This window comes from Theropithecus gelada, chromosome 1 (assembly GCF_003255815.1).
Source record: "Theropithecus gelada isolate Dixy chromosome 1, Tgel_1.0, whole genome shotgun sequence".
In the NCBI taxonomy this organism is placed as follows: Eukaryota; Metazoa; Chordata; class Mammalia; order Primates; family Cercopithecidae; genus Theropithecus; species Theropithecus gelada.
This window is the reverse complement of record NC_037668.1, coordinates 58930014-58957326: the sequence shown is the minus strand read 5'-3', so window position 1 is coordinate 58957326 and position 27313 is coordinate 58930014. Positions and strand designations below refer to the sequence as shown.

The window sequence follows — 27313 nt, the reverse complement described above, 5'->3', positions numbered from 1 at the left end:
CATGGTACACGCACTGGCTTGTTTATTAGACAAAGTCTTAGAGACACAGTAAGGCACGAAGTCCAGGAAGGGGGCAGGGTCCCCTGGGGGATGTGACCAGGAACACCATGGCCTCAGTGCCGGATGCCTCACTGTGGTGGGAGCTCTCTGTCCTCCAGCGGCTCTGAGCAGCTGTCTCCAGCAGCCTGGCTCCCATGGAGCCTGAGGACAAGGGAGCCCTTTCATCCCGAGACGCTGAGTATGGGCAACAGGGGGGAGGGGAAGGAAGAGGCAGCTCCACCGTGTGGATGTGGCAGGGGGATGGGGCTCCTCGGACCCTGAAGGCACTAAGACTAGAGGGCCTGGCTCAGGGGCAGGTCCTGGAGCTGGGGCAGGAGTGGGGGCTCAGCCTGGCTGATTGGTGCGGGGAGGGGGCAGGTTGGCTGTCACTGAGCCGAGAGGCACCAGGTGGCAGGAGGCACCAGGTGGCAGGCTGTGAGGCTGCCTCAACTGAAGTCACGGTTGCGCAGGAGGAGTGGGGCTACCAGGGTCCACAGGTAGAGGAGCAGCCCCGCCCAGCTGGCACAGATCTTCACCCACACGGCGGTCCACGTGCTGATCATCTTCCGGGTCTCGCCCGGCCTGGAACACACCATCTTCCCCATGAGCCCGGTGCCCAGTCTGGTGACTTCCGTCTTGGCCCCTGGCCTTACGACCCAGTTGTGACCCCGGACTTCAACTCTGGCTCTTCCCCTGTAACTCCAATCCGTCTCTGACATTTTTAACACCTGGCCTTGTGACCATGGACAGAGCTCCTGACCTCGACTCCCATCTTGAGTCCAGTGTTAGTCCGTGAGATCATGACCTGCCTCCTGGTCTCCAACTTTGTGATCCTAATTCTGGGACCTCAATCCTAGCCTCTGAACTTCAGACCCTGGAGCTCCTGACCTTAGTCCTCACTGTTACCCTTGATTCTGACCTTTGATCCTGTAACTTAGGAGTAGCTCCTGACCTTATTACTGTCATTTAGCTCCTTGACCCTGCCACTTCAATCCTGGCTTTATGGCCTCCTACTATCAATTTTAACTTTAACCAAATGACCAAATATGTGACACTAAATGACCACAATCCCAGCCCTAGACCTCATGACTTCCATCCTTGACCTTGTAACTTTGGTTCTGAACTCCACATCCTCATCCTAACCTTCCAACCATGAAGCCCAAATCTGACCCCATGACCCCTGATTTTTAAACCCCACCTGCCCTGCACAGGCCCAGCCCCAGCTGCTGTGCCTTCCCTGGTTCAGTCTCCTAGTGAAGGTGCGGGAGCTGAGCAGATGAACGCACTGGTGGGGAAACTGGAGCAGGGAAGGGGCAGGCTCTACAGAGGGTCCTCAATACACACCTCCACCCCCAAGCCTTAAGCAGACATCAGGAAAACCCAGTGAGGAGAGATGTGTGGACCTGCACCCCGCACCCCTGGGCTCTGTCCATGCCCCACCGGGCTACGCACTTGTACCAGTTGGTGAGCGTCATCATGATGTGCAGTGAGGCCAGCACCAGGCAGAAGTGGAAGAAGGAGTAGCTGTAGGTGACACCGTCCTGCTCGTTGTCAAAGGCCCGGCCCTCACAGGCCGCCACCTGCTGCTGCTGCTGCTGTGTGGCCTCTAGCATAGGTGGGCCCTCCTCGGTCTGCATCAGGCTGTTCACCTGCCGGTGGTCTGAGGAGCGCAGACTGCAGGGGAGGGAGGAAGGTGGGCAAATAGATAGCCCTGGCGTTGGTCATAACACTGGACGCAAATGGTCCCAGAGCCTCGGAGGCCAGCGACCCAGTTACTGGGCCCGGGAGTTAACAAACTACTTTGCCTCTCAACTCTACCCCTACCCCCACTCCCATTTTCTGTGTGACCTTGAGCAAAACAATTAACCTCTCTGAGCCTCTGATTCCTTGTCTGTAAAATAAGGGATAATCGTACCTCCTCTAGAGGGCTGCTGGGGGGACTAGATGGGATAATGACGTAAGGTCTCTAGCATAGTGTTTGGCACAGAATATAAATTCAATCAACAGTCACTGTTGTTAGGATTGTGCCTTTGCCATTTCCATAAACACGTATCGAGTACCTAATACTACAAAGCACCATACCAGGTACTACATCCATTAAGAATGTTAATAATTAATCACACTCGTTTGCCATTAAGTTTCCATTTTATTAGTGTCAGGTGGTTTTACCAATGACCTCCCTTCCCTTCGTGCTTACACTAAAAAAAAGAACAGCAGTAATGATTGTATGTCATGCTTTCTGCGATAAGCCTTGATGTTTTTAACAGAATTTGATAGTTTGAGACATAAAAATTTTTGAAAAACCAACTCCCATTTCCAAAAAAAGTGAAAAGAAGGAGAGCTGGATTCTAGTCCCACCACACCAGCAAATTGAGAAATCACCCCTTGCTGTGCATCAGTGCGTCCCTACCCAACCTACCTACCCTATTCACCCTACCCACCCTACATACCCTATCCACCCTGCCTACCCTACACACCCTATCCACCCTATCCACCCTATCTACCCTACAACCACCCTATCCACCCTCTCCACCCTGCCTACCCTACATACCCTATCCACCCTACCCACCCTATCCACCCTATCCACCCTATTCACCTCACCTACCCTACACACCCTATCCACCCTAACCACCCTACCCACCCTATCCACCCTCTCCGCCCTACCCACCCTATTCACCCTCTCCACCCTGCCTACCCTACATACCCTATCCACCCTGCCTACCCTACACACCCTACTCACCCTAACCACCCTGCCTACCCTATCCACCCTACCTACCCTACATACCCTATCCACCCTACCTACCCTACACACCCTATCCATCCTATCCACCCTATCCACCCTACCCACCCTATCCACCCTACCCACCCTACCCACCCTATCCACCCTACCCACCCTACCCACCCTAACCACCCTATCCACCCTACCTACCCTACACACCCTATCCACCCTATCCACCCTACCTACCCTACACACCCTACCCACCCTACACACCCTATCCACCCTACCCACCCTACCCACCCTACCCACCCTATCCACCCTACCTACCCTACACACCTTATCCACCCTAACCACCCTACCCACCCTACCCACCCTATCCACCCTAACCACCCTACCCACCCTACGCACCCTATCCACCCTACCTACCCTACACACCCTAACCACCCTACCCACCCTACCCACCCTATCCACCCTATCCAACCTAACCACCCTATCCACCCTACCCACCCTAACCACTCTATCCACCCTATCCACCCTACACACCCTAACCACCCTATCCAACCTACCCACCCTATCCACCCTACCCACCCTAACCACCCTACCCACCCTATCCACCCTACCTACCCTACACATCCTATCCACCCTAACCACCCTACCCACCCTATCCACCCTACCCACCCTACACACTCTATCCACCCTACCTACCCTATGTACCAAATACCATATGGATATCTCATGCATGAGCCCAGATTGGGTGGTCCTGGCCCTCATGGGTTACATATGCTTCTTTGCTGCCTGTGCTGTAAGAACCATGCTAAGAACAGACCTGTGCCCTGGGCTCTCAGCAGTGCATGTGCCAGGGAGCTGTGGGTGTGGAAGCGGCAGGAAAAACAGCTGTGCCAGGTCAGGAAGGGGAAGGGACAAAGAACCAGGGGCAGGGAAAGATTTCCAAGCTCCTCAGCCACCGGCCACCGTGTGCTCATGGCCTCCTCCCTGGGTCTCAGTTTCCCTATCTGTAAAATCAAGGTAATCAGGCCAGGAGTGGTCCACTCCTGTAATCCAAATACTTTGGTAGGCAGATTGCTAGGGCCAGGAGTTAAAGGCCATCCTGGGAAACATAGTGTCTCTACAAAAGAAAAAAAAAAAAAAAGTTTTTTAAGTAGCCAGGCATGGTGGTATGCACCTGTAGTCTCAGAGACTCAGGAGGCTAAGGTGGGAGGATCACTTGAGCCCAGGAGTTTGAGGTGACAGTGAGCTGTGATCGTGCCATTGCACTCCAGCCTGGGTGACAGGAAGACCCTGTCTCAAAAAAGAAAAGGGAGAGGAGTGGGGAGGGGAGGGGAGGGGAGGGAAAGGTAGAGGAGAGGACACAGAGGTAATTCAAGCCTTTCCAGCTTGAAAAGGAATCAAATGTGACAAAGAAGACACATGTTTATGAACTGTACAGAACTGACTTAGAGAAAATGTTTTGAAAAAGGCCAAAACAGAACAAAATGTGAAAGAGTCTTAAAATGATCTAGCCCAGGGGCCTGGAGGCAGGGGTGCTGTTGGAACTGGGATGGATGGATGGGGGAAGATCAGGGGAGCAGAGCCAAGATTCCCTCTAGAGTTAAAGGCAGATGGAAAGTGGCGCCTGGAGAAATGCAGGGTCACAGGGAAGCAAACTCAGGGTCTGCCAGATGCAGTGTAAACAATAATTAAACCTAATCTTATGATCTAGTGACTCATAAGAACAGCTACCCACAGCTACCTAGTTGTGCAAATGTTCACAATATTATGTTCATACTAATATACAAATGTTCACAATATTATGCAAATGTTCACAATAATATGCAACACTTAATCTGGCAAATTCCTAGGCTCAAGCAATCCTCCCACCTCAGCCTCTTCAGTCACTGGAACTACAAGGTGCACACCACCATGCCTGACTAATTACAAAACTTTTTTTTTCTAGAGACATTATGTTGCCTAGGCTGGCCTTAAACTCCTGGGCCCAAGCAATCCTCCTGCTTCAGCGTGGCAAAGTGTTTGGATTACAAATAACTTACTACTTGCCAAGTTCCTTTCTAAGTGTTTTTGTTTTGTTTTGTTAATTTTTAAAAAAAAGACAGGGTCTCACTATGTTGCCCAGGCTGGTCTCAATCTCCTGGGCCCAAGAGATCCTCCCACTTTGGCCTCCCAAAGTGCTGTGAGCCACCACGCCTGGCCCCTTTATATGTGTTTTACACATACTGATTCATCTATAGCCCTTCAACAATCCAATGAGGGAGGTACTATTTTTATCTCTATTTTACAGACAAGGAAATTGAGGCTAGAGAGGTTAAGTGACTTGCCCAGGATCACATAGCCAGTAAGTGGCAATGCTAGGCTCAAATGCAGGCAGTCTGGCTGCGGAGTCCACACGGATAAACACCTACTAAGATGTTAAGCCCTTTGAAAAGAGCCGCTATGTGACCTTCAGCATGAGCTGCCTTGTCTCAGGGGAGCGTGTTGGGTCACAGACACATCCACTACAATGGAGGTTGTCATCCTCTTCTTACTGAGGAGGAAACAGGAGCTCAGAAAGGTTTAGCCACTTACCCCAAGCCACACAGCAGGTGAGAAACAGTCCCTGGATCCACCGACCCCAGTCCATGCTCCTTCCCTGACCCCACAGCTGTCTGTGCCCAACTGAACTGGCCCAGTATGCAGGAAAGGGCCATGAGCCAGGAGGCAAGGTCACGCCCACCTCTGTTGCCCATTCATGCCGTGCCCTCTGAGGGACTCAGTTTCTCCTCCCGCACAATGCAAGAGTGGGACACATTGAATTCGAAGAGCACCTTCCAGCTTGGTATCCTGGCTCCCACACCCTCCCCTCACTCTGGCTCAGGGCCCCCAATCATGATCCTTCCCCAGAATCCAGACCTGGCCATACCTGATGAAGAGGGTGCACAGGAGGAAGATGATGAGGCCCACAATGCTCGGGGCATCCCACCACTGGGTCTCATAGCCCTCAGGGCCTGCCATGACCGTCTCATTGCCCAGCTGGGTTGGCAAGTGGGGGTTGCATTTCTGTTCTGAGGATGAGAGCACAATCACCCTCAGTCCATGTAGGCCAGGCCTAGGTAGCCAAGTGGCCCTGAGGATGGCTAGAGAGCCACCCCAATAGACAGACAGATGCACAGCCAACCACCCCACTCCCAGCAACAGAGTGCTCAGCAGTCACAAGGGCAGAGAGACAACTCAGGAACAGACGGGCCCTCCCATCTCATGGGAGGACTGAGTCTCAGAATGGGCTGGAGCAGGGATGTCCCTGTCACTTGTGAGGGTCCCCAGCCCCACAGCAGGCCGATGCTGACCCAGGAACGAGGCCAGGCCTCCTTGAGCCTGGGCCCATACTCACCAGGGACACTGGATAGGGCTGACCAGGTGACAAACATGGTATAGAGGGTGATGACTGAGGCCTGCAGCAGACCCGAGTTGGGCTGGGCGTCCTGGCAAGAGTCGTTCACTGATAAGATCCCTGCCGGACCAGAGACACCCCACCCCACCCAGCCCACTCACACCAGCCAAGGGACCTCAGAAGCTCCCACCCACCTAGGATACCCCACCACACCCCACTTAGGGAGAACACCAGCCAGGCCACCTACCACCCACCTCACTAACCAAAGGCTGAGTCCTAATTCTTCTTTCTCTTAACACCCCTCAGATTACCCGCCCTCCTCCCCTGCTGAAAACCCATCTCATCACACTCTGAATTCCTTCATCTCTGCCTGGCCCGCTGCCCGGCCCCTCCCTGCTCTCTGTCTGGAGAGTCTGCCCAGCCTCTCCCACTGCAGGGCCTTTGCCCTCGCTGTGCCCTCCCTCTGACATATTCCTTCCCAGCATCTCCGCACAGGCAGCCTGTCTTCAGTATTCAGACAGGACTCCCATGGAGCCCTAGGAACCCTGACTACAGCAGCCCTGTAACTGCCAGCCACCTACCTTTCAGCCCACACCCTCTCTAATGTTCCACATTGCACATATTACCCAAAATCACCTCATTGGGCCTAGTCCCCTGTTGCCTGTCCTTCCCCACCCCTCACCACACATGCACTTAAAAACATGGACCTAAACTCTGTGATTAAGAGCACAGGTGGCTGGACATGGCAGCTCATGCCTGTAATCCCAGCGCTTTGGGAGGCTGAGGCGGGCAGATTGTTTGAAACCAGAAGTTCAGAAGTTCAAGACCAGCCTGGCCAACATGGCAAGACCCTGTCTACTAAAAATACAAAAATTAGCTGGGTGTGGTGGCAGGCACCTGTAATCCAAGTTACTTGGAAGGCTGAGGCATGAGAATCACTTGAACCTGGGAGGCGGAGGTTGGTGGCAGTGAGCCAAGATCACACCACTGAACTCCAGCCTAAGTGACAGGCAAGATCCTGTCTCAAAAAACCAAAAACAAAAAAAATTTTAGGCCAGGTGTGGTGGCTCATGCCTGTAATCCCAGCACTTTGGGAGGCTGAGGTGGGCAGATCACTGGTTACTTGGGAGGCTGAAGCACGAGAATCGCTTGAACCTGGGAGGCAGAGGTTGCAGTGAGCCAAGATTACACCACTGCACTCCAGCCTGGACAACAGAGCCAGTGTCTCCAAAAAAAAAAAAAAAGAAAAGAAAAGAAAAAGAAAAAAGAAAACCAGAGCACAGACTCTGAAGCCAGTCCGCCTGGGTTCGAATCCCAGTTCCCCATGTGACCTTGGCTAGGCCTCTTCTCTAAGCCTTTGCTTCCTCACCTGTAAAGTGAGGATGAAGATGGCGTGAGGATCAAATAACAAGTCCGAGGCCACTAACTACTGGCTATCATCATTATTGCTTCTTCCCTTCCTCACAGCCATATCTCCAACATCTAGAAGAGGGCCTGGTACACAGAAGTGCTCGAGAGGTATTTGCTGCATAAATACTGATTGCTGTGTGACCTGGGATACAGATATTACCTTCTCTGGGCTTCAACTTTTCTTACTGGGAAATGAGAGTCTGACCAGAAGGGAGGTTCCTAGCCTTTCTGCTAAAGACCCCCGAAGACTACCTAAGCCCCCTGAAGCTGCTGGTGTGCTGAGATCTCAAACCGCAAAGCACCACTGGACTCACAAGGGGCTCCAGCGGTACTTTCTGAAGAACACGCAGTTCCTCTGGGAGCTCCTGCCCATTATTCCAGATGGTCTTGGATTGGAAATGTGAAATTGCACCTTCCTACGCTACTTCCAGAGGTGTCTAGGAATCATCACCCAGGGACTCCCTGTAATGTTCTACTGATTTGCATAAAAACAAAAATGACAACAATAATAACTACTATAATAGCTAATGTCTGAGGGAAATCTACAGGCCAGGCATGGAGTGTTTACAAATAGGATCTCAATCCTGAGAATAACTCCAACAGTAGGTCTTATTATCTCCATTTTATATTTGAGAGGCAGAGAGAGGTTAGGGCACCTCCTAAAGACACCCAGCATGAAGCCATGAGAGCCTGTCTGTAACCTGGGGAGGCTGACCTGGGAGCCCACACACTCAGGCCGAGCCTCTGTGATGACAGCCCTAGCCCCAGGACCCGGGTTCCTACAAGAAGTCCCACCCACCAAGGGGCTGGGCCTCAAGCCGGGGAGGGACAGGCAGGCTAACCTGGACCTTGGGCAGGACAGCAGCAATGGACACGCAGACACAGAAGGTGAGGTTGAGACTGATGAAGACCTTGCCCTCATGGCAGCCGCTGGGCTCAGTGTAGTAGATGAACATCAGCACCACGGCCGCGATCGACAGCAAGTAGAAGAGGAGAGTGAAGAAGAGGAGGCCTGGGCCAGAGGGGTAGTGAGAGGGTAGGCGTGGGGTGGGGCAGGAGGAATAAGCACTCCCACTCCTTCAAGGGGCCTTGTTGGCAGCTCTCCCCCTCTCCAGCTCTCGGTTTCCCCATCTGAAGAATGACGTCACTGCCTTTCACCAACACCTTTGTGAGTTATTGCCCCACCCTGAGCTAACATGGTTCACCTGCTACCTTGTAATAAGGGAACTGTGACAATAAATACAATGAACTCAAAACAGTCTTGCAAAAACTGAACCAGGTACAGAGCGGTCTGCTGTTGACCCGCCCTCCCTGTCCAAGAGAGACTGGCAAGTTTAGGGAGATGTGGAAACCAAACAGCGCCCAGGTGAGCCTTTCTCCTCATTGTGTTCAGAACTGAAAGAGAACCAGGGACTCACTCTGCTACTGGGGTTTCAGGGACCAGGTGTCACTTGAAGTTCAGCCTGGGCACTACCAAAAGGGCTTCACACGCTGCTGGCTATGCATGGCCCACCCTGCAGGAACCCCCAAACAAGACCCCTCCAAGGCCTCTCCAGGTCGGCTCTCCTCGGATCCCCCAGAAGTCACCCGGGATCAGCTGGCTCCCCCCATCTGCCTGAGACAATTAGAATCTTTCCCTAAGGCAGTGGCTGCTGGGGATGCCCCCCCAGTTTTATCTAAAGTTTTATCTAAGTTTTATCTGCTTCAGAGACCCTCAATTTCTCAGGCGGCCCCAGCCCTGTCCAGGCTCGAGTCCCCATACAGAGGCAGGGTGGCAGCACTGACCTGCGTACCAGGCGCGGGAGTCGCACTCCTCGGCCTTGCCCAGCCACCGCTGGTTCCAGGAGTGTGCAAAGTCGATGAGCAGCACCAGCTGGATGAGGATGAAGAGGAAGGAGCCCACGACGCCAAAGTAGAACCAGACTGGGTGGGGAGAGGCGAGTAAGGCGAGGAGAGTCCCTCTCTCACATCTACTCATTCAACAAGTGTTTCTGCTACGCCCTGCATTGGGGACACTGAGAAGAACAGAGTCCCTGCCCTCAGGGAGCCCCTAGCTATGCACAGAGGGAAGGATATGGGTCATGGCAAGGCAGCTCCCCCTACCCCTGGGTTGCACAAAGGCCGTGTGGCCAGGCACCACAGTGCTGTCTCATGGGTGGGGAGTAAGGACCCAGCCAGCAGCCTGGGGTCCGTGTGTCCCAGCAAAGAGCAGTTCCACCACATTCCTCCAACCTGCTGCCCTGCCTCCCTCCCCAGAGCCCCCCATGCCTCCTGCCAAGCCCGCCTACTGTTGGAGAAGGAGCCGTCAGGGATGTAGAAGGCACCCACGGTGAGGCCCACCAGGATCAGGAACTTAAAGAACCAAAACCTATGGAAAGGGTGGGGGATGGACAAGGAAGCTGAGTGCAGGCAGAGAAACTGGAAGCCAGACTGGGCCTGGCCCCAGAGCCCCCTCCCACAAAGAGCAGGTGCTGGGAGGGGTAAGGATAGGCTGTCTGATGGTCTGATGGGCACAGGAAGTCTCTCCTGGTCCTGGAAAAAATGCTAAAGGGCAGGAGGAAGGACCAAGCAGCGGTGAGGGTGGTCACCCAGGTCCAGCCCCAGCTGTGTCACTGAAGTGTTGCAGGGCCTGAGGCTTGCTGCCACCCTTTCTGAGCCTTACTCTTCATCTGAGAAATGGATATAACTCAGAGTTGTTCTGCATGCTGTGGCTCCTGACTCTAAGGGTGGGGTCTGCAGATCCCTGAACAGGCAGAGGAGCAGGCAAGGCACTGGGGTAAGGTCCCAGGGTGCAGGCAGGGACCCCTCTCTCACCCATTCTGGATGGCAGCCCGGGGGTCCCGGCTGCTGCTCACGCAGAGCATGACCAGGGTGAAAAAGAAGAAGAAGGCTGCCGTGGCGAAGCACATGCGGTAGACAGCGCGGTAGCCAAGCAGGGAGCCACAGTCGATGTGGCCCTGCAGGACGGTGGGGATCCCAGCCCCCTCCTCACACACCCAGGGCAGCTGTGGAGACAGACAGAGCAGCGTCAAGGCCCCATCCCACACAGAACCCTGGCAGCTCCCTTTATAAACCAAAGCCCTGATCTCCCAAGGCTGGCCAGGAAAGAGGCTTTCCCAGCAGGGGCTGGACCAGGCAGGGAGGGGAGCCCCCCACCTCTGTCTCCACTGCCTCCACCTCCATTCCTAGCCCTCTCTGGGGCTGAAGCCCTGGGAGGCAGCTCCCCAATTACATCGTTAATGTTTATTTCCCATAGCCTCAGTAACTATGGCGCTGTCTAAAGCAGGGGTTCCCGCCGGGCGTGGTGGCTCACGCCTATAATCCCAGCACTTTGGGAAGCCGAGGTGGGCAGATCACGAGGTCAGGAAATCGAGACCATCCTGGCTCACATGGTGAAAGCCCGTCTCTACCAAAAATTTAAAAAAAAAAAAAATTAGCCGGGCTTGGTGGCGGGTGCCTGTAGTCCCAGCTACTTAGGAGCCTGAGGCAGGAGAATGGCGTCAACCCAAGAGGCAGAGCTTCCAGTGAGATCGCGCCAACGCACTCCAGCCTGGGTGACAGAACGAGACTCCATCTCAATCAATCAATCAATCAATCAATAAAGCAGGGGTTCCCAAAGTGTTCTCCACCCACCACCTATATCAGAACCACCTGAGATGCTTGGGAAAACAGAGATTCTGAGGCCCCTCTCCCATGGAATAGAGCCTCAAGGTGGGGTCTAGGAACCTGCATTTCTACTAACTCCTCAGGGAGTCTCATCTTTATATAAACTAAAATGTGTATAAGGCATGCATGGTGATGCCCACGTCCCCCTGGGTCTGTGCTTGGCTGTAAAACACTGAGACGAAGGGAAGAGTTAGGAGCCCCAACCTGGGCTTGAGCACTAGGCGGGAGAAAAGCATCCACTAGGCCAGTGTCCAGGGGGCCAATAATGATTAATAAGACTTTCCAAGGAGACTGTGGCCTAAGAGAAAGAAGAATCCCCACAAGAGGCTCAAGCCCTCCTCCCCTCATTTCCAACCTCAAATCATCAGTGCACCCAAACACCCTGCCTCCTCTTCTGGATGAGCTGTGACCCCAAGCCTGGACCCTCTATCCTGGAGCCACTGAGGCCCCTCACTGGAGGCCGCCCTGCCACCCCTGGGGCACTCACCTTGTAGAGCTGACTCTCCACGCCTGGGCTCAGCATAATGATGGACACCAGCACCCCCAGGAAGAGGAAGAACGTGAAGATGAGGCGGCTCACGGTGGAGTTGCGACTGGCAGGGCAGCAGCTGCACAGGATGCAGGGGGCAGAGCCGCAGAGGCAGGACGCCTGCAAGACAGCACTGTCACTCTCCCCTCTCCTCTTCACTGCCCAAGCGCGCACCTCCCACCACCTGCCCAGAGGTCAGCGGATCTGTGCTGCGCTAGGCAGGAGCACACTGTTCCCGAGCCCATTGAACTTCAGGTCCGAGAGGGAGGCTGGGTCATATAGGGCTACACAGCCAGTAACCACAGAACCCAGACTCAAACCTGAGTCTATCTCAAGTGATACTGTGGCTTGAGAGAGAGAGCCAGCAGGTCACACTGTTTCTTATGGAGGGAGAGTGGTTTTAAAAAAAAAAAAAAATCACAAAGCCAGCCGTCACTGATTACCTTTGTGACCTTATACAAGTCACTCAACCTCTCTGTACCTCAGTGTCCTCTTCCGTAACATAGTGGTATGTACTCCTCACAAAGCAGTTGTGAGAATGAAATGGAAATTCCATATTGTAGCCCCCGTGGGCTCCCTTTCCCCTTCCCCACTTAATTTCCCCCCTCCCCGGGACTTCCTGCCGTCAGCGAGGCTTTATGTTTTGTCAGCCTCCGCTTTCCAGCAGGGCAGGGATTTTTGTGTTTTGTTCATTGTAATATTCCTAGAAATTGGAACAGTGCCTGTCACACAGCAGGAGCTTACAGGCTATCTGTTGAAGGAATGTGAAGTGTTTAGCATGGTACCAGTCACATATTAAGACCTCAGAAAACAGCAAGTGCATAATAAACATCAGTCGGATGAACGGAATGATTTTCGGCTCTGAGGCTATACCAGCACTAGACAGCAGGTGGCGGTCTAACCCTTTCCCTCTCCAGGGTCCTTTGCCCCAGTTGCGGTCAGCCCTTCCCCTGGGCTGGCTGAAATCATTCAGGGGCTGGTGATGCCACACTATGCCACACCTGAAAAGGAGACTCTCCCTCCTGGGAGCCCAGTCCACAGCCCAGCCTTTGAGGAAACAAGCCCCACATCCAGATACCTCTGATAAACTTTATCTTCCCCTAAACAGCCCCTACTCCTCACTCAAGGATTTAAGAGCCTAGAGAGCAAGAGACATAGGCCCCGCCCTCCTGGAGCCTACACAAGCAGAAAAAACACTAAAATCGTGACTCACATCGTGATAAGTGCTAAGAAGGACGTGTGCCCACTGCCAGAAGAGTGCTAACGCGGCCTAGGTTTGATTGAGGGTGGCTTGTCAGGGAAGCCCTCCTTGAAGAAGTGACTTTTTTTTTTTTTTTTTTTTTTTTTTTTTTTGAGACGGAGTCTCGCTCTGTCGCCCAGGCTGGAGTGCAGTGGCGCGATCTCGGCTCACTGCAAGCTCCGCCTCCCGGGCTTACGCCATTCTCCTGCCTCAGCCTCCCGAGTAGCTGGGACCACAGGCGCCCGCCACCTCGCCCGGCTAGTTTTTTGTATTTTTTTTTTTTTTAGTAGAGACGGGGTTTCACCGTGTTTGCCAGGATGGTCTCGATCTCCTGACCTCGTGATCCGCCCGTCTCGGCCTCCCAAAGTGCTGGGATTACAGGCTTGAGCCACCGCGCCCGGCCGAAGAAGTGACTTTTAAGCTGAGAGCAGGCCAGGCGCGGTGGCTCACACCTGCAATCCCAGCATTTTGGGAGGCCAAGGCAGGAGGATCACTTGAGCCCAGGAGTTGGAGAATAGCCTGGGCAGCATAGCGAGACTGGATATTTTAAAAAGAAGGTTTTTCTTGTTTGCTTTTGTTTTGTTGTTATTGTTGTTTGAGATAGGGTCTTGCCCTGTCACCCAGGCCGGAGTGCAGTGGCACAATCTCAGCTCACTACAACCTTTGCCTCCTGGGCTGAAGCCATCCTCCCACCTCAGCTTCCTGAGTAACTGGGACTACAAGCACACACCACCATGCCTGGTTAATTTTTGTATTTTTTGTAGAGATGGAGTTTCACCACGTTGCCCAGACTGGTCTCAAACTCCTGGGCTCAAGCAATCTGCCCACTCAGCCTCCCAAAGTGCTAGGATTACAGGCATGAGCCACTGCACCTGGCCTTTTAGAAAGAAATATTTTTAAATAAAATAATACTCTGAGAGCAGAGGGATGAGGAGACACTGCCAGACCAAAGGAAGGAAAGAAAGTTTCAGACAGGTGGCTTTGGGGTGGGTAGGGGCTGGGCATTTGAGGAATAGAAAGAAGGCCCTTGTGGCCAAAGCTTGGTGTGCAGACAGTCAGCGGTGAGTATGAGGTTAGACAGGCTGGCAAGGCCAGACGACATAGGCACCAGCAGTCAGGAACAGGACCCTGGTTTTCATCCTAAGAGCAGTGGGCACCCACTCGAGGGGCTGGAGCCAATGGTCAGGAATTGAAAGATGAGCTTTGAAGAGAGCAGGCTGGCAGGGGCCCCTTGCTCCTCACAGACCTCCACCCGTCTTTCTGGACTGGTCACAAGGCACACAGCACGCCCTGCTGGGGGGTATCTGCCTCCCTTCCTACTCTCCCCCAGACTAGAAATGCTCCTAGCCTATCTCTCGCTCACACAGATGCTAAACAAAATGCTTTGGAAATGAAACTATTCCTCATGGTTTAAATCAAAACAGTCTACCTGTCCAGCAACTTCTGGTTACATTTTGCAGCTTCCACCCCAAGACCTGCCTCCTATCCGTGGCTGTTTTGGTGGGTGAGAGGATAAGAAATGCCTGAAAAATGTTTTATAGCCATAAAGCAGTGGTTCCAAACCTTTCTGGCACCAGGAACCAGTTTCAGGGAAGACACTTTTCCACAGATGGCAGCAGGGGTGCTGGCAGGGGGCAAATATGGTTTTGGGATGATATTATTCCACCTCTGATCATCAGGCATTAGATTCTCACAAGGAGCACGCAATTTAGATCCCTAGAATGCACAGTTCACAACAGGGTTCGCACTCCTATAAGAATCTAAAGCTGCCACTGATCTGACAGGAGGCAGAGCTCAGGCAGTAATGCTTGTTCACCTGCTGTTCACTTCCTGCTGTGTGGCCCAGTTCTTAACAGGCCATGGATAGATACTGGTCCATGGCCCAGGGGTTGGGGACCCCTGCTATAAAGAACATTCTGGTTATCAGATAGAGCGAGTTATTAGTCCCATTTTATAGATGTGGAAATTGAGACCAGAGGGGCTAAGAGACTTACCAGAGGCCACACAGCAAGTTGATAACAGCACTGAGATTCAAGTAGTATTAGTGACAGCTGCCATTTACAGAGGGTTACTCAGTCTCAGGCTCTCTAATAAGCACTTTATCTACATTAAGCTTCACTGATGCTATGAATTTTGTGGTAACTTCCCATTTTCAAATGAGAAAACTGAGACAGATAGGTGGCATGACCAAGGTCACACAGCAAGTAGGCTGAGGAGCTGGGATGCAAATTCAGATCTGTGTGCACCAAGGGCCAGGCTCTGCCTATAGGACTACGCTGGTTCCCAGCTTGCTAATTCACTGATGGTCATCTCATTTAATTTAAATACATTCCAGTGATGAAAAAACAAAAAAGCAACACACACACACACACAAACCCCAAGACCAGAAAACCAAGGGAGGCCAGTGGGTACTGATTCAGGAGCCAGGTGCCCAGGTGCCCCATCAGGTCCTGACTCTGGCTTGTTACCATTTAATTTCAATTTGAGACATCTAAGACACAAGAAAGCTGTTCCGCTTTCAGAGCGCTTGGCCTTTCAGTTTGCTCTGGTTCTTAAAGATCAAACCTCCAGGTGTTCCTGATGCCTGAAACCTCAGGATTTCCAAGGGCCTGATCAGCAGTCAGAGAGACCAGGTCAAAGAGAAAAACACACACTGCTTCCAGAGCATCCTTGGAAATGTTCATCCACCTTGGTGCATTCACTCCACCCCGGAATGGTTCCTACAAGAACCTCTTCCATTTGACCAAAATGTCATTTTATATATATTTAAATCTCTTCCTACAGAAATGCCAGACCATGGGAGTAAGGGTAGATGTGTGCACATATACACAAACACACGGAAATTCATTGTGGCACTGATCATAATAGGAAAATAATAGGGGAAAAATTGTTTTTGAGGCAGGGTCTCGTTCTGTCACCCAGACTAAAGTGTAGTGGTGCCATCTCAGTTCACTGCAACCTCCACCTCTGGGGCTCAAGCAATCCTCCCACCTCAGCCTCCCGAGTAGCTGGGACCATAGGCACCAGCCACCATGCCCAGCTAATTTTTGGTTTTGGTTTCTTGGTTTTTGTTTCAAGAAAGGGTCTGGCTCTGTCACCCAGGCTGGAGTGTAGTGGTGTGATCTCAGCTCACTGAAGCCTCAACCTCCTGGGCTCCAAAGTGGCCCTCCACTTCTGGATATCTATCCTCCGACCTCAGCCTCCCAAGCAGCTGGGACCACAGGCATGCACCACCACAACTGGCTAATTTTTGTATTTTTTGGTGGAGACAGGGTTTTCTCATGTTGACCAGGCTGGTCTCGAACTCCTGGGCTCAAGGAATCCTCCCACCTTGGCCTTCCAAAGTGCTGGGATTATAGGCATGAGCTACCATGCCTGGCCACTAGGGGAAAATTGAAAATAACAAAACACCCATCAATACACCATGGTACTCCATAAAACGGACATCTCTGCTGAATGGGGCAAATATGTAGGTAAATTAAATGTATATAAATTGTATATAATTAATTGTATATAAATAATACTTGTATATAAATAATACTTCAATTAAGTTAAATTTACAAATATAAAGATTTTATATAAAGAAAAAAATAAGTTTTAGGTTTTGTGAGCCTACTGGAGTCTCAAGAAACTACAAATAACCTAAATGTCTAACACCTGGGGACAGCTGTGGCCCTTTCACTCCATGGAATGCTACAGAGCCAGAAAGACGGAGTCCCTGGCTCCAGAGCAACATGGAATAATGCTTGTGATGCAGCGTGAAAGGAAGGCAGACTGGAAAACGGTTCCCACACTACGATTCCAACCACTCCCCTCTTCCTGCAGATGCGCTCAAGGGCAGCAACGGAAAAGCCCCAGAACACTTACAGTGGCTGAATCTTAGCACCAGCCCAGGTTCTCAGAACGAAGAACTCAGAATTTAAGAAGCCCCGGGCCTTAGAGTCTTACAGCTGCAAGGTTCCTTGGCATTCAACGAATCCATTCTCTTTCCAATGAAGAACCACACAGAAAGCATCTGGCCATGCTCTGCTGCTTGCACACTGCCAGTGACAAGGAGCTCACTACCTCCCAAGGCAAGGCAGGTAGCTCTGGGGCCGTGAGTGGTTTGGCATTATGTGAACAGTCTGTCACTGAGTCATTCACATTGTCTCCTGGTTGTCCTTAGAGTCAGGGACAGAAGTTCTTAGAACCACTCATGGGGCGCTGGGTGGGGAGAGGAGGCAGCTAAGGGCTGGATGACAGTTTTGAATTTTTCTATTTAAAACAAACTGGCCGTCTGGGCATGGTGGTTCATGCCTGTAATCCCAGCACTTTGAAAAGCCAACATGGGCAGATTACTTGAGGTCAGGAGTTTGAGACCATCCCGCCAACATGGTGAAACCTTATCTCTACTAAAGACACAAAAATTAGCCAGGCATGGTGACAGGCACTTGTAATCCCAGCTACTCAGGAGGTTGAGGCAGGAGACTTGCTTGAACCCAGGAGGCAGAAGTTGCAGTGAGCTGAATCACACCATTGCACTCCAGCCTGGGTGACAGAGCAAGAACTTGTCTCAAAAAATAAAATAAAATAAAATAAAATAAAATATAAAACAAAGTGGCCCTCCACTTCTGGATATATATCCAAAAGAAATGAAGCAGGGACTCACATATTTACACACCCATGTTCATAGCAGAATTATTCACAGTAGCCACAAGGTGAAAACAAGCTAAATGTCCATTGGTGGATGAGATGAATGGATAAACAAAATGTGGTATATCCATACCCATACAATGGAATATTATTTGTTCTTAAAAAAGAATGAGGCTGGCCGTGGAGGCTCACGCCTGCAATCCCAGCACTTCGGGAGGCCAAGGCAGGTGGATCACCTGAGGTCAGGAGTTTGAGAGCAGCCTGGCCAACATGGTGAAACCCTCTCTCTACTAAAAATACAAAAAAATTAGCCAGGCATGGTGGTACATGCCTGTAGTCCCAGCTACTCGGGAGGCTGAGGCAAGAGAATTGCCTGAACCCGGGAGGTGGAAGTTGCAGTGAGCCAACATTGCACCACTGCACTCCAGCCTGGGTAACAGAGCAGGACTCCGTCTCCAAAGAAAAAAAAAAAAGGAATGAAATTTTGACACATGCTATAACATGGATAAACCCTCAAGGCATTATGCTAAGTGAAATAAGCCAGACATCAAAGAACAAATATTGTATGACTCCACTTAGATGGAGAGAGTAGCCAAACTCAGAGAGAAAAGCAGTGAGTGAATTGGTGGTTATGAGGGGCTGCGGAGTTACTGTTTAGTGGGAGTTTCAGTCTGGCAATACGAAAAAGTTCTGTAGAAGGATGGTGCTGATGGTTGCAAAACAGTATCAGTGTACTTAACGCTACACTTAAAAATTGTTAAAATGGTACATTTTACATTATGCATCTTTTACCTCAATTTTTTTTAAGGGAGGGGGCAGGGAGTTTTCAAAGAAGAGCAGGAAGAGGGGAAAGGGTATTCCCAGCAAAGAGAATGACACGTGCAGAGCTACAGGGACACTGTATTTTCAGGGCAGCTGAAAGGGTGAGAAAACCTGCAGAGGTCATGGAAATGGTGGCCAATGTCCCTGTATGCCATGCCAGGGAGTCTGGACTTCACCCTGAAAGCAACAGGGAATGATTGCGAAAGAAGAGGAATGGCAGCAAATTTGCATTGTAGAAATCTCACTTTGACCACAAAAAGACAGGCCACGGGGTGGTGTGTGGTACCTTTGGGGGAAGGGAAGAGTCAGAGGCTGTTGTCAGTAATCCAGATGAGGGATGACAGTAAGAAGATGTCCTGGAGTTACTGTGTGCCTACTGTGTGCTGGCACTACTCCTTCTGACAATGCCATTCATTCGGGATTTATTTTTATTACAGTTGTATTTATTAGATCTCCATTTTAATATACGTGTCTTCTAAAATAAATTACCAGCCGGGTGTGGTGGCTCATGCCTGTAATCCCAGCACTTTGGGAGGCCAAGGCTGGTGGATAACTTGAGATCAGGAGTTCGAGACCAGCCTGGCCAACGTGGTGAAACCCCATCTCTATTAAAAACACAAAAATTAGCTGGGCATGGAGGCACATGCCTGTAATCCCAGCTACTCGGGAGGTTGAGGCAGGAGAATCACTTGAACCTGGAGGCAGAGGTTGCAGTGAGCTGGAATGGTGCCACTGCACTCCAGTCTGGACAACAGAGCAAGACTTCATCTCAAAAAAATAAAGTAAAGTAAAATAAAATAACACACAAACTCCTTGAAGACTAAAATAAAAGGTTAAAAGAGTAAATTTTTAAACATATATTTCGTCACAATTTAAAAAATGCAAAACTGGCCCCAGCAAGCGTGCACCTTGCTGCTTTCATGAACAACTCCATAACTGGCTGAGCCGCCCCAGGGCTAGTCAAAACACAGCAGAGAAGAGGTCAGCCGGAAATGTCCCAAGGTACACTTACTTCCCCCATGCAGTGCCAAGAATGCAGGTCCTAATGCTGGCTCTGCCACAACTTGTAGTCTGACCTCAAGCAAGTCTCTCCTCCCCTCCATGGGGCTTAGTTTCCTTGTCTATAAAATGATCTCCTGGGGCAGGAGAGGACAGTGGCTCAGAGCCCAGGCTCTACAGTTAGGCAGCCCTGGGTCTCACTGGCTTCAGCACTTCCTTGCATGTAGTCTTGAGTCATATACCACTGCGGGGTGTTTATGGACTGGCCACTGCACACCAGCTTGGTGCTAACTATGCAGCTGTACTAACCTCAGTCCCATTTAATCCTCACAACAGGCTAAGGGGCAGACACCATTGTTCTCTCCACTTTACAGACAAGCGGATGGGCAAAGTGACTGCCCACAGTCACAGAGATGCGAAGAGGCAAAGCTAGAATCCGAGTCCAGTGGTCTGACCCAAAGGCCTTTCACACTCCCTAGGATGTACAAGACCCTCTTTGCAGACTGACCAAGTCATCATGTGCTGACTTTCCTGGTGGCCCCATCCCCTGTGGACCCATCTTACCTCCCCATCCAAAGCAGGACCCACCTTCAGCCCAGTTCACCTTCAGCCCAGTTCCAATGCTGAGAAGCACAATCAGAAGATGAGTCACACCTAGGAGGGTACAAAAGTCTTCCCCACTGACCCATGCATGCAAAAAAAGTCCCTCCTAAAGTTGCCCAGAAATGCCACATAGAACTTCACTCCTGTGCAGCAAGTCTTCACTGCAACAGGATGGTACTGGTGTCCAGAAGTGCCCAACTGCGCCACTTAATGCTGTGTGGCTGTGAAGAAGTCACCTTCACTCTCTGAGCCAGTTTCCTCATCTGTGAAACAGGAACAATATTAACTGACCCGGTGGGGTTGTTGTGAGGATTAAATGGAGATATATATATACACACACACACACACACACACACACACACACACACACTGCTCACTGCAGTGTGGGGCCTAGGCCACTGCTGGACAGCTCCATGCCACGAGTGTTGGGATAGTTATCTGTAAAATGGGCTAACGATTTCATAGGGTGGAGGAGGTGGGGAGAGCCAATGAAATGGCATGGTGAGGGGCTCGGAACAGTACCTGGCTCAGTAAATGTCAGAAGCCAGAACCTCAGTAAATGACGGAGGCCAGAATCCCAAGGGGATGGCACTGAAGGGAGGGCCAGGTCCCTTGCTGATATTACTCACTAAGTTACCTCCCAATTCTTCCCTGGACCAACTCTATGCCTCAGGCAGCCAGGATGTGGGGAAGGGAGGGAAGGTGTGGGCAGAAGCCTGGACCAGGAATCAGATGTTGACCCTAACTATGCAGTTCTCCATCCTTTCCCTGTGCAACCTTCGGCAAGTCAGCTAACTTCTCTGGGCCGCAGCTTTCTCATCTGTAAACAGATGGTTTGAGCCAGCCTATCTGCTCTCAGCATTGTAGAATGCTGTGACTCAGAGACCAGCATTTGGCTTTGCATTGTCTCCAAATGGAATTCTCCACCCACCTTTCCTTGATGTTAGCAATAATTCCCACACGGAGCACTTACGATGTGCCAGGAGCTGTGCCTCATCTCCTAACAGCATTGTGAGAAAGGTCCTGTTACTGTCAACTGCCAGATGGGGTGACCAAGGCACACAGGGCTGGCAGGCTGCCCCTCAACATCTCCACCGCCAGCCCAGCCCAGCAGGGCCTGTGCCTCACCAGGTGTAATCATAGCTCACTGCATCCTCCATCTCCTGGGCTCAAGTGATCCTCCTGCCTCAGGCTCCTGAGTAGCTGGGACTACAGGGTGCATGCCACCATGCCCACCTACCGCTTCTTCTAAGACCCCAGCCTCTCACTCTAAACCCATCCTCCCTTCTCTCCATCTGTTCTTCAAACTCCACTGACTCCCAACAGCCTGCTGGGAGCAACAGATGGAAATCAGGTCCACTGTGGAAGCTCTGCCTCCCTCACCAGGAAGCAAACCTTTGTGGGCAGAGACCTGGCCCAAACCTTGAATTCTTTGGGCTGGGAGGGATTTCAGGCACCAGCTTGATTCCTCCTCCCGCACACGCACACGCACACGAAAAAAGGAGGCCTAGTGAGGCAAGAGGCTCTCTTGCCTCTCTGTTCTGTCTATGCTAATCTCATTCTCAGAAAATGGCTGTGAAGTAAATCTCTAGACCCCCAGCTCTCCCCTACATCTCCTCCTCTCTCTCTCTCTCTCTCTCTCTCACACACACACACACACACACACACACACACACACACACACACACACGTCAGGGACAAAGGAAAGCGAGTCCCGAGATTCAGCAGCCGCTGGAGCCCCTTCTCCCTCTCAGGGCCTCTTTGTGTGGGGCCAGAGGGGGAGGGGGCTGCCTGAATGAACCTCAGATTTAATGAGGGGAAGAGGGAAGGAGGGGGCCGGGGAAAGGGAGGGGAGAACGGGCCTCCCAGCCGGGGTCTTGCTGGAGCCCCTCCCCTCTGTGGCTGCAGCCACAGAACAGAGGCTGGCCTCCCCCCAGGTCCCGAACCCGCGACCGGGCACTCCCCGCGCACACCTGAACCTCCCTCGATTCCTGCTGTCCCAACCCAGAGTTCTGCCTGGTGGTCCGTGACGACCTGCACCCTCCTCACTCGAGGGCAGCTAAGAAAGTCCGGGGCTCCCTCCCCACCCATCCCAGTCTCCGCGCTGGGGCCCAGAGGGTCCGCGGCGAGCTGGGGAAGTGCCTGGGAGGCAGCGCGAGCCAGACTGAGGACGGCGGACGGGACCGCAGAGACTGAGGGACGGACGGACAGACGGACAGAAGACAGTAGAAGGACAAAGACAGTCGGAGGAACGACGGACAGAGACACGAACCAGACAAATACGAAAGGACAGGCGGAGCCCGAGCGACAGGAACAGAATGACTGGCAGGCGGCCAGAGGGGCAGGGCAGGGCACTCGCCAGGAGGGACGGGGCCCGGCCGACCCACACACAGAACCAGGGGGTCGGGGACGGGGACAGAGGCCACCCCGAGGACCGTCCCAAGTGGGGCGACGAGGGCCCACAGAGCTGCCCAGACCCCGGGCTCCAGATTCAATATCTCCAGGTCCCAGGAGGGCGCCCGCCGAGGGCACTCCCCTCCTGCCCGCGGAAACCCGAGCCGGGACCGCAGCTGCCCGGCGCCTGCCGGTCGGGACTGAGCAGGGGGACGCGGGCAGCGGGATCGGGGTGCCGAGTGAGGGTCCGGAGGGCGAGCAGGCGGGGCACTGGCCCAGAAAGACAAGTTTGCAGGAAGGAAAAAGAAGAAACTACTCGAAGCAGAACAGAAGAAAGTGAGGGCCCGCAGCAGGAACGGGCGGCGCGCGCGGGCGGGCGCCGGGGTTGGGACTCACGCAGCTGAGCAGGGAGCAGGCTCCCAGGCAGGCCCCCATGGCGGCGGCTCCAGGCTCCGGGCGCCCGGCGCTAGGCGCGGGGCGCGGACCTCGGGATCCGGGTGCCGGGCCAGGCCCCTCCTCGGTCCCGGCCCCGCCCCGGCCCCGCCCCAGCTACCGAAGCCGCTCGACGCTTTCCGGCGGCGCTCCGGGCCTCCCCAGACTCACCTGGGGCAGGTGCCCGGGAGGAGGGATCCTAGACAAAGGGGGCGGTCGGGGATTCCCGCGGCCACGCGAGCCGCTCAACCTGACCCAACCCTGGCCCGAGCTCGCATCCTGCTCCAAAGCGAGCATTCGCAAAGCGACCTCGGTTTGAGCCCGTGTGACCTTAGGCCACTGTCACCCTTGGGGACAGAAGCCAACAGGTGGTCACCGCTGACTCCTCAGTGCTTGGTGCAGAGCCTCTGCTTAATAAATAAGTGCTGAGGTTGAATGCTGAATGACTGGAAAAAGAAACTTCGGTAAGTCACTGCACCTCTCTGAGCCTCAGTTTCCCGGTCTGTAAAGTGAGGATACATACCTCATAGGATGGTTACAACACATGGTAGGTGCTTGACAAATGTAAGCCCCCATCGTCACTGTTTTCTTCTTCTTCTTTTTTAAGTGACAGGGTCTTGCTGTGTCACCCAGGCTGGAGTGCAGTGGTGCAATCATAGCACCTGGGCTCAAGTGATCCTCCTGCCTCAGGCTCCTGAGTAGCTGGGACTACAGGTGCATGCCACCATGCCCACCTACCGCTTCTTCTAAGACCCCAGCCTCTCACTCTAAACCCATCCTCCCCTCTCTCCATCTGCTCTTCAAACTCCACTGACTCCCAACAGCCTGCTGGGAGCTACACACTCCCTACAGCCACCCCTGCTTGGTGGCTTATCACTCCCTAGGGATGCCCAAACTCTGGTCCCTAGCTAAGGGGGTCAGAAGGCCGGGAGGGGCGGCCACATTCCTGGCAGATGACTCTCCAGGGGTAGGTGTGAGAGACCCAGAAGTAGGGCTCTGTAATTACTCTCCCTTCACCCTTAGCCCTGTCCTCAGCCACCTCTGGACAAGACAATGTTAGGGAAAGAAGTCTCTGTGCCTCAAAGCTGGCCCCAGGGCCAAGGAGCTGGTTGACTGCATCCTTGGGTGATTCACTGGACACCAGGCTTAGCCATTAATTGCACCAGGACTGTTCCACAAACACACCCTACACTTTCCCTCCTCCGCACTTTTGCCCACACAATGCCCTCCTCTTTTTTTTTTTTTTTTTTGAGACAGGGTCTCACTCTGTCACCCAGACTGGAACACAGTGGCCCAATCATGGCTCACTGCAGCTTCAACCTCCTGGACCCAAGTGATCCTCCCACCTCAGCCTCCCAAGTAGCTGGGACCAGCAGTGTGTACTACCACGACCAGCTAATTTTTTTAAAATTTTTTGTAGAGGTGAGGTCTCCTTACATTGCCCAGGCTGGTCTCAAACTCCTGGGCTTAAGCAATCCTCCTGCCTTGGCCTCCCAAATTGCTGGTACTACAGATGTGAGGCACTGCACCTGGCAAATGCCCTCCTCTTGAAGATCCTTCTCCTTATTCCTCTTTCTCCCCTTTGAAGCTTGCTCACATGCCATACCTCTCAGTGAAGAGAGCCACCACCATCAACCCCCCCAACCCACTACCTGGCTCCATTAGGAATGTACATTCTCCTGATTCCCCCAAGCTTCCAAACAATATGGACCTCCCTTATGGCCTCACAAACAACCTGAGCACATGCTCAACTTTCCCCATGGTACCATTTGAGCCCCACAACAGCCCTGAGAAGTTGATTAATTCCCCACCCACTCCAGTTTACAGATGAGGAAACCGAGGAACAAAGAAGTAGTGACATGCTAAATGTAAATCAAGCATTGAATAAACGTTGACTGTGATCACAGTGGTGGTTGTCACTGTTGCTGAAGGCCACACGGCTCAGAAGAAGCAGAGCTGGAAGGCCACCTGGCCTGGCTTTCACCCTGATGTCCTACTGCTTCCCTTGAAAAAGTAGAGGTGACAATATCTAGTCTTCCTATTTTTCTGTCCAGTAATATTTCAGTGCTTCCCTAACCGAAGGCCTTTAGGAGACTGTGAGCCATCCAACAACGGTCTGCTATCTAGCCATCCCCTCTCCTACCCAGAGCACAGTACAGGGCCTGGCAGTGAACGCTTGCTGGATGAATGTCTGACCTTTTACCTTAAGTCCACTTTCCTCCTTCTGCTGTGACTGACAGTCTGATCCAAAAACAGCCCTACACAGTCATCTTCTGCATGGAAATCCTTTAGACTGAAATGCCACCAAGCAGTCTCAAGTGAGCCCTCCTCACATACTCCCATCCCAGGGTCAGCTCCCTTAGACACTTCTGCTCCAAGAGCTGAATTTTTCATCCCACAACCCCTCCCTATCCATGACCTAGAACAGTAGAAAGCACCCAAGACCAAGAGGAACGACCCCTGGGATTCTTGTTCTGCCACAGATGACCATGCCCTATGCCATCCTTGGGGGGCCACTTCACCCCACAAGGGGTGTCCGTCCATCCCTTTCCCTGAAATAGGCAGAGTTGTTCTGTTTAACCTCATCGAACAAGTGTGAGCATCTGAGAAAGCATTCTCAGAAATAAGCAGTTATCTGCAAGGAACGAGGGATTAAGATGGCTGTATGTGTAAAGGGACAGCCACTCTGGCTTCAGGCTAAAATTTTCCAGAGCAAGGTAATGTGCTGCCACTGTCCTGGCCTCCCGCCTGCCCAAGACCAAGGCCAGCTGGGCTCTCACATGCCCGGCATGGAGGGCATAACTCACTGTGTGGCTGGGTCCCGGTGACTCCTCCTCTCTCAGCCTCATGCTTCTCATCTGGAAAATTAAGATATGGTTTTTTTGCCCCAGCTATCTCAGGGGACTACTGAGGAGATGAAATGAGGACATAGATAAAGAGCTTCATTTCTTGGTGTCCTAGCCAGCCCATCAGCCTTTACTCCCAGCTTTGAACCTCCTGCATGGGGCCAGAATAGCTCTGTCTCTTGCACCCCCAAAAGCACGGTCACAGTCAGCAGCTATGTGATACTGGCAAATCACCCAACCACTCGGAGCCTCACTGAAGGGCTGGAATTCAGGATTCAGCTTCTCCACCCGATGCCATGTAAACCATGTCCCTTGAAATAAACATGTAGGGGTCATTTGGTCCATTGCCCTGTGCCCATCACCCAGCCCAGACAGATGCTCAACTCCAGTTCCCAAAGGAAGCAGGCTCTGACTTCTTGGACCACCCATCCCAAGGTTCCCTAATCTGATCTCACTGGGCCTGAGTTTTTAAGTCTGCAACATAGGAACAAACTCCTGCCCCGGCCCCAGTGCCCCCAATTCATTCTCACCCCATCCCCTCTTACCATCCTCCCATCCATGAGGACTCAGATGTGTGCCGGCTTTGAGGCCTCCTATCCCTTGGGCTTCACTGTCTGTACTGACCTCTATTTCCTGCTTCTGACCCATTTACAGAGCAGGGCTGAGGCCATCCCTTATGAATATGCATATAGGATAATGAGAGCTTGGGATTGGGGGAGCATCTGGGGAGAGGTATTCACGTAGGCACCATCCACTCTGCTCTCCCCATAAACACCCCCCAGCCAAGGCTGTCCTTCCTCACAAAGTGTGCATGGGATTTCGGAGCAAAGGCTAAGGTAACAATAATCATATTCACAGCATGCATTTTTAAGAGCTTACAACATGCCAGGCACTCTGCTGGGATTATCTCCTTTAAGATGCATTTAAGGTAGGAACTATTGCCTCCATTTAGCAAATAAGGAAATTGATGTTCCAAGCAGTTAGGTAACTTGTACATAAATCATATGGGGAACATGCACAGTGATCATGTGCCAAGCCAGGGTGGAACCCAGGTTTTCTCAGGAGAATGGAATTCCAAAGCTGGTGCTCTAAACCCCTGCTACCCAGATGTTCAGGGCCAAGCCAGGAGCCCTGAGCTGTCTTGGGGCCACATCTGGATCTCACATGCCAGCAGATGAGCCCCCAGTGGTCTTAGGTGATCTTGTGAAAGGACCCAGGTCCTGGCAGGGACTCTATCTGGAAAGTATGGAGACAGGCAGACACAATGTGTGTTCACACACGTGCAGGCACACAGTGATGCAAACTTGAGCATGCACACACACACAGGGTGTTCTGCGTGCATGGATGTAACTGTGTGGGGTGGGAGTACCCCTGTGGCTGCCCAGTGTATGTGCCTCTGTGCTGCTCTGGTGACTTTTTTCCAATCAACACTTAGAGAGGGCCACAGTGGGCCAGGAGCTGGGAATACAGTGTGAATAGGGCAGACATAGTCCCGGCCTGTGTGGAGTGGATGGTCTGTAGGATTTGCTTCCCATGCGCAGTAACACTCTGGAAGGAATCCGTTTCCTTCGTGGGAAGCTACTAGGGGTTGAGAGAGAAG

The 27313-nt window shown here is 52.4% G+C and overlaps 1 protein-coding gene across 4 annotated transcripts; it reads right to left on the bottom strand.

Annotated features, from left to right (window-relative positions):
* Positions 1–26552, bottom strand: SERINC2 (serine incorporator 2). 4 transcript variants are annotated; one of them, XM_025399429.1, is made up of 11 exons: positions 26259–26552; positions 25675–25725; positions 11704–11865; positions 10365–10555; positions 9839–9918; positions 9336–9473; positions 8393–8562; positions 6141–6231; positions 5673–5814; positions 1492–1713; positions 1–621 (listed from the first exon to the last, which is right to left on the bottom strand). In XM_025399429.1, exons 1-11 carry the CDS (start codon positions 26271–26273, stop codon positions 486–488), a joined length of 1398 nt encoding a protein of 465 aa, XP_025255214.1. In that variant the 5' UTR covers positions 26274–26552; the 3' UTR covers positions 1–485. The 4 variants fall into 4 exon arrangements, with proteins under 4 accessions (XP_025255214.1, XP_025255241.1, XP_025255231.1 ...); XM_025399456.1 differs by lacking the exons at positions 25675–25725; positions 26259–26552 and adding exons at positions 20027–20061; positions 21373–22324; XM_025399446.1 differs by lacking the exons at positions 25675–25725; positions 26259–26552 and adding an exon at positions 22832–23019.
* Between the last annotated feature and the right edge of the window lie 761 nt (positions 26553–27313).

Coding starts and splice junctions, on each gene's coding strand:
- SERINC2 (XM_025399429.1), bottom strand. Junction 9,919..10,364: donor CGGGCTGCCATCCAGAATGG/GTGAGAGAGGGG, acceptor CCCTTTCCATAG/GTTTTGGTTCTTTAAGTTCC. Junction 1,714..5,672: donor CTGTGCACCCTCTTCATCAG/GTATGGCCAGGT, acceptor CCTCCCCTGCAG/TCTGCGCTCCTCAGACCACC.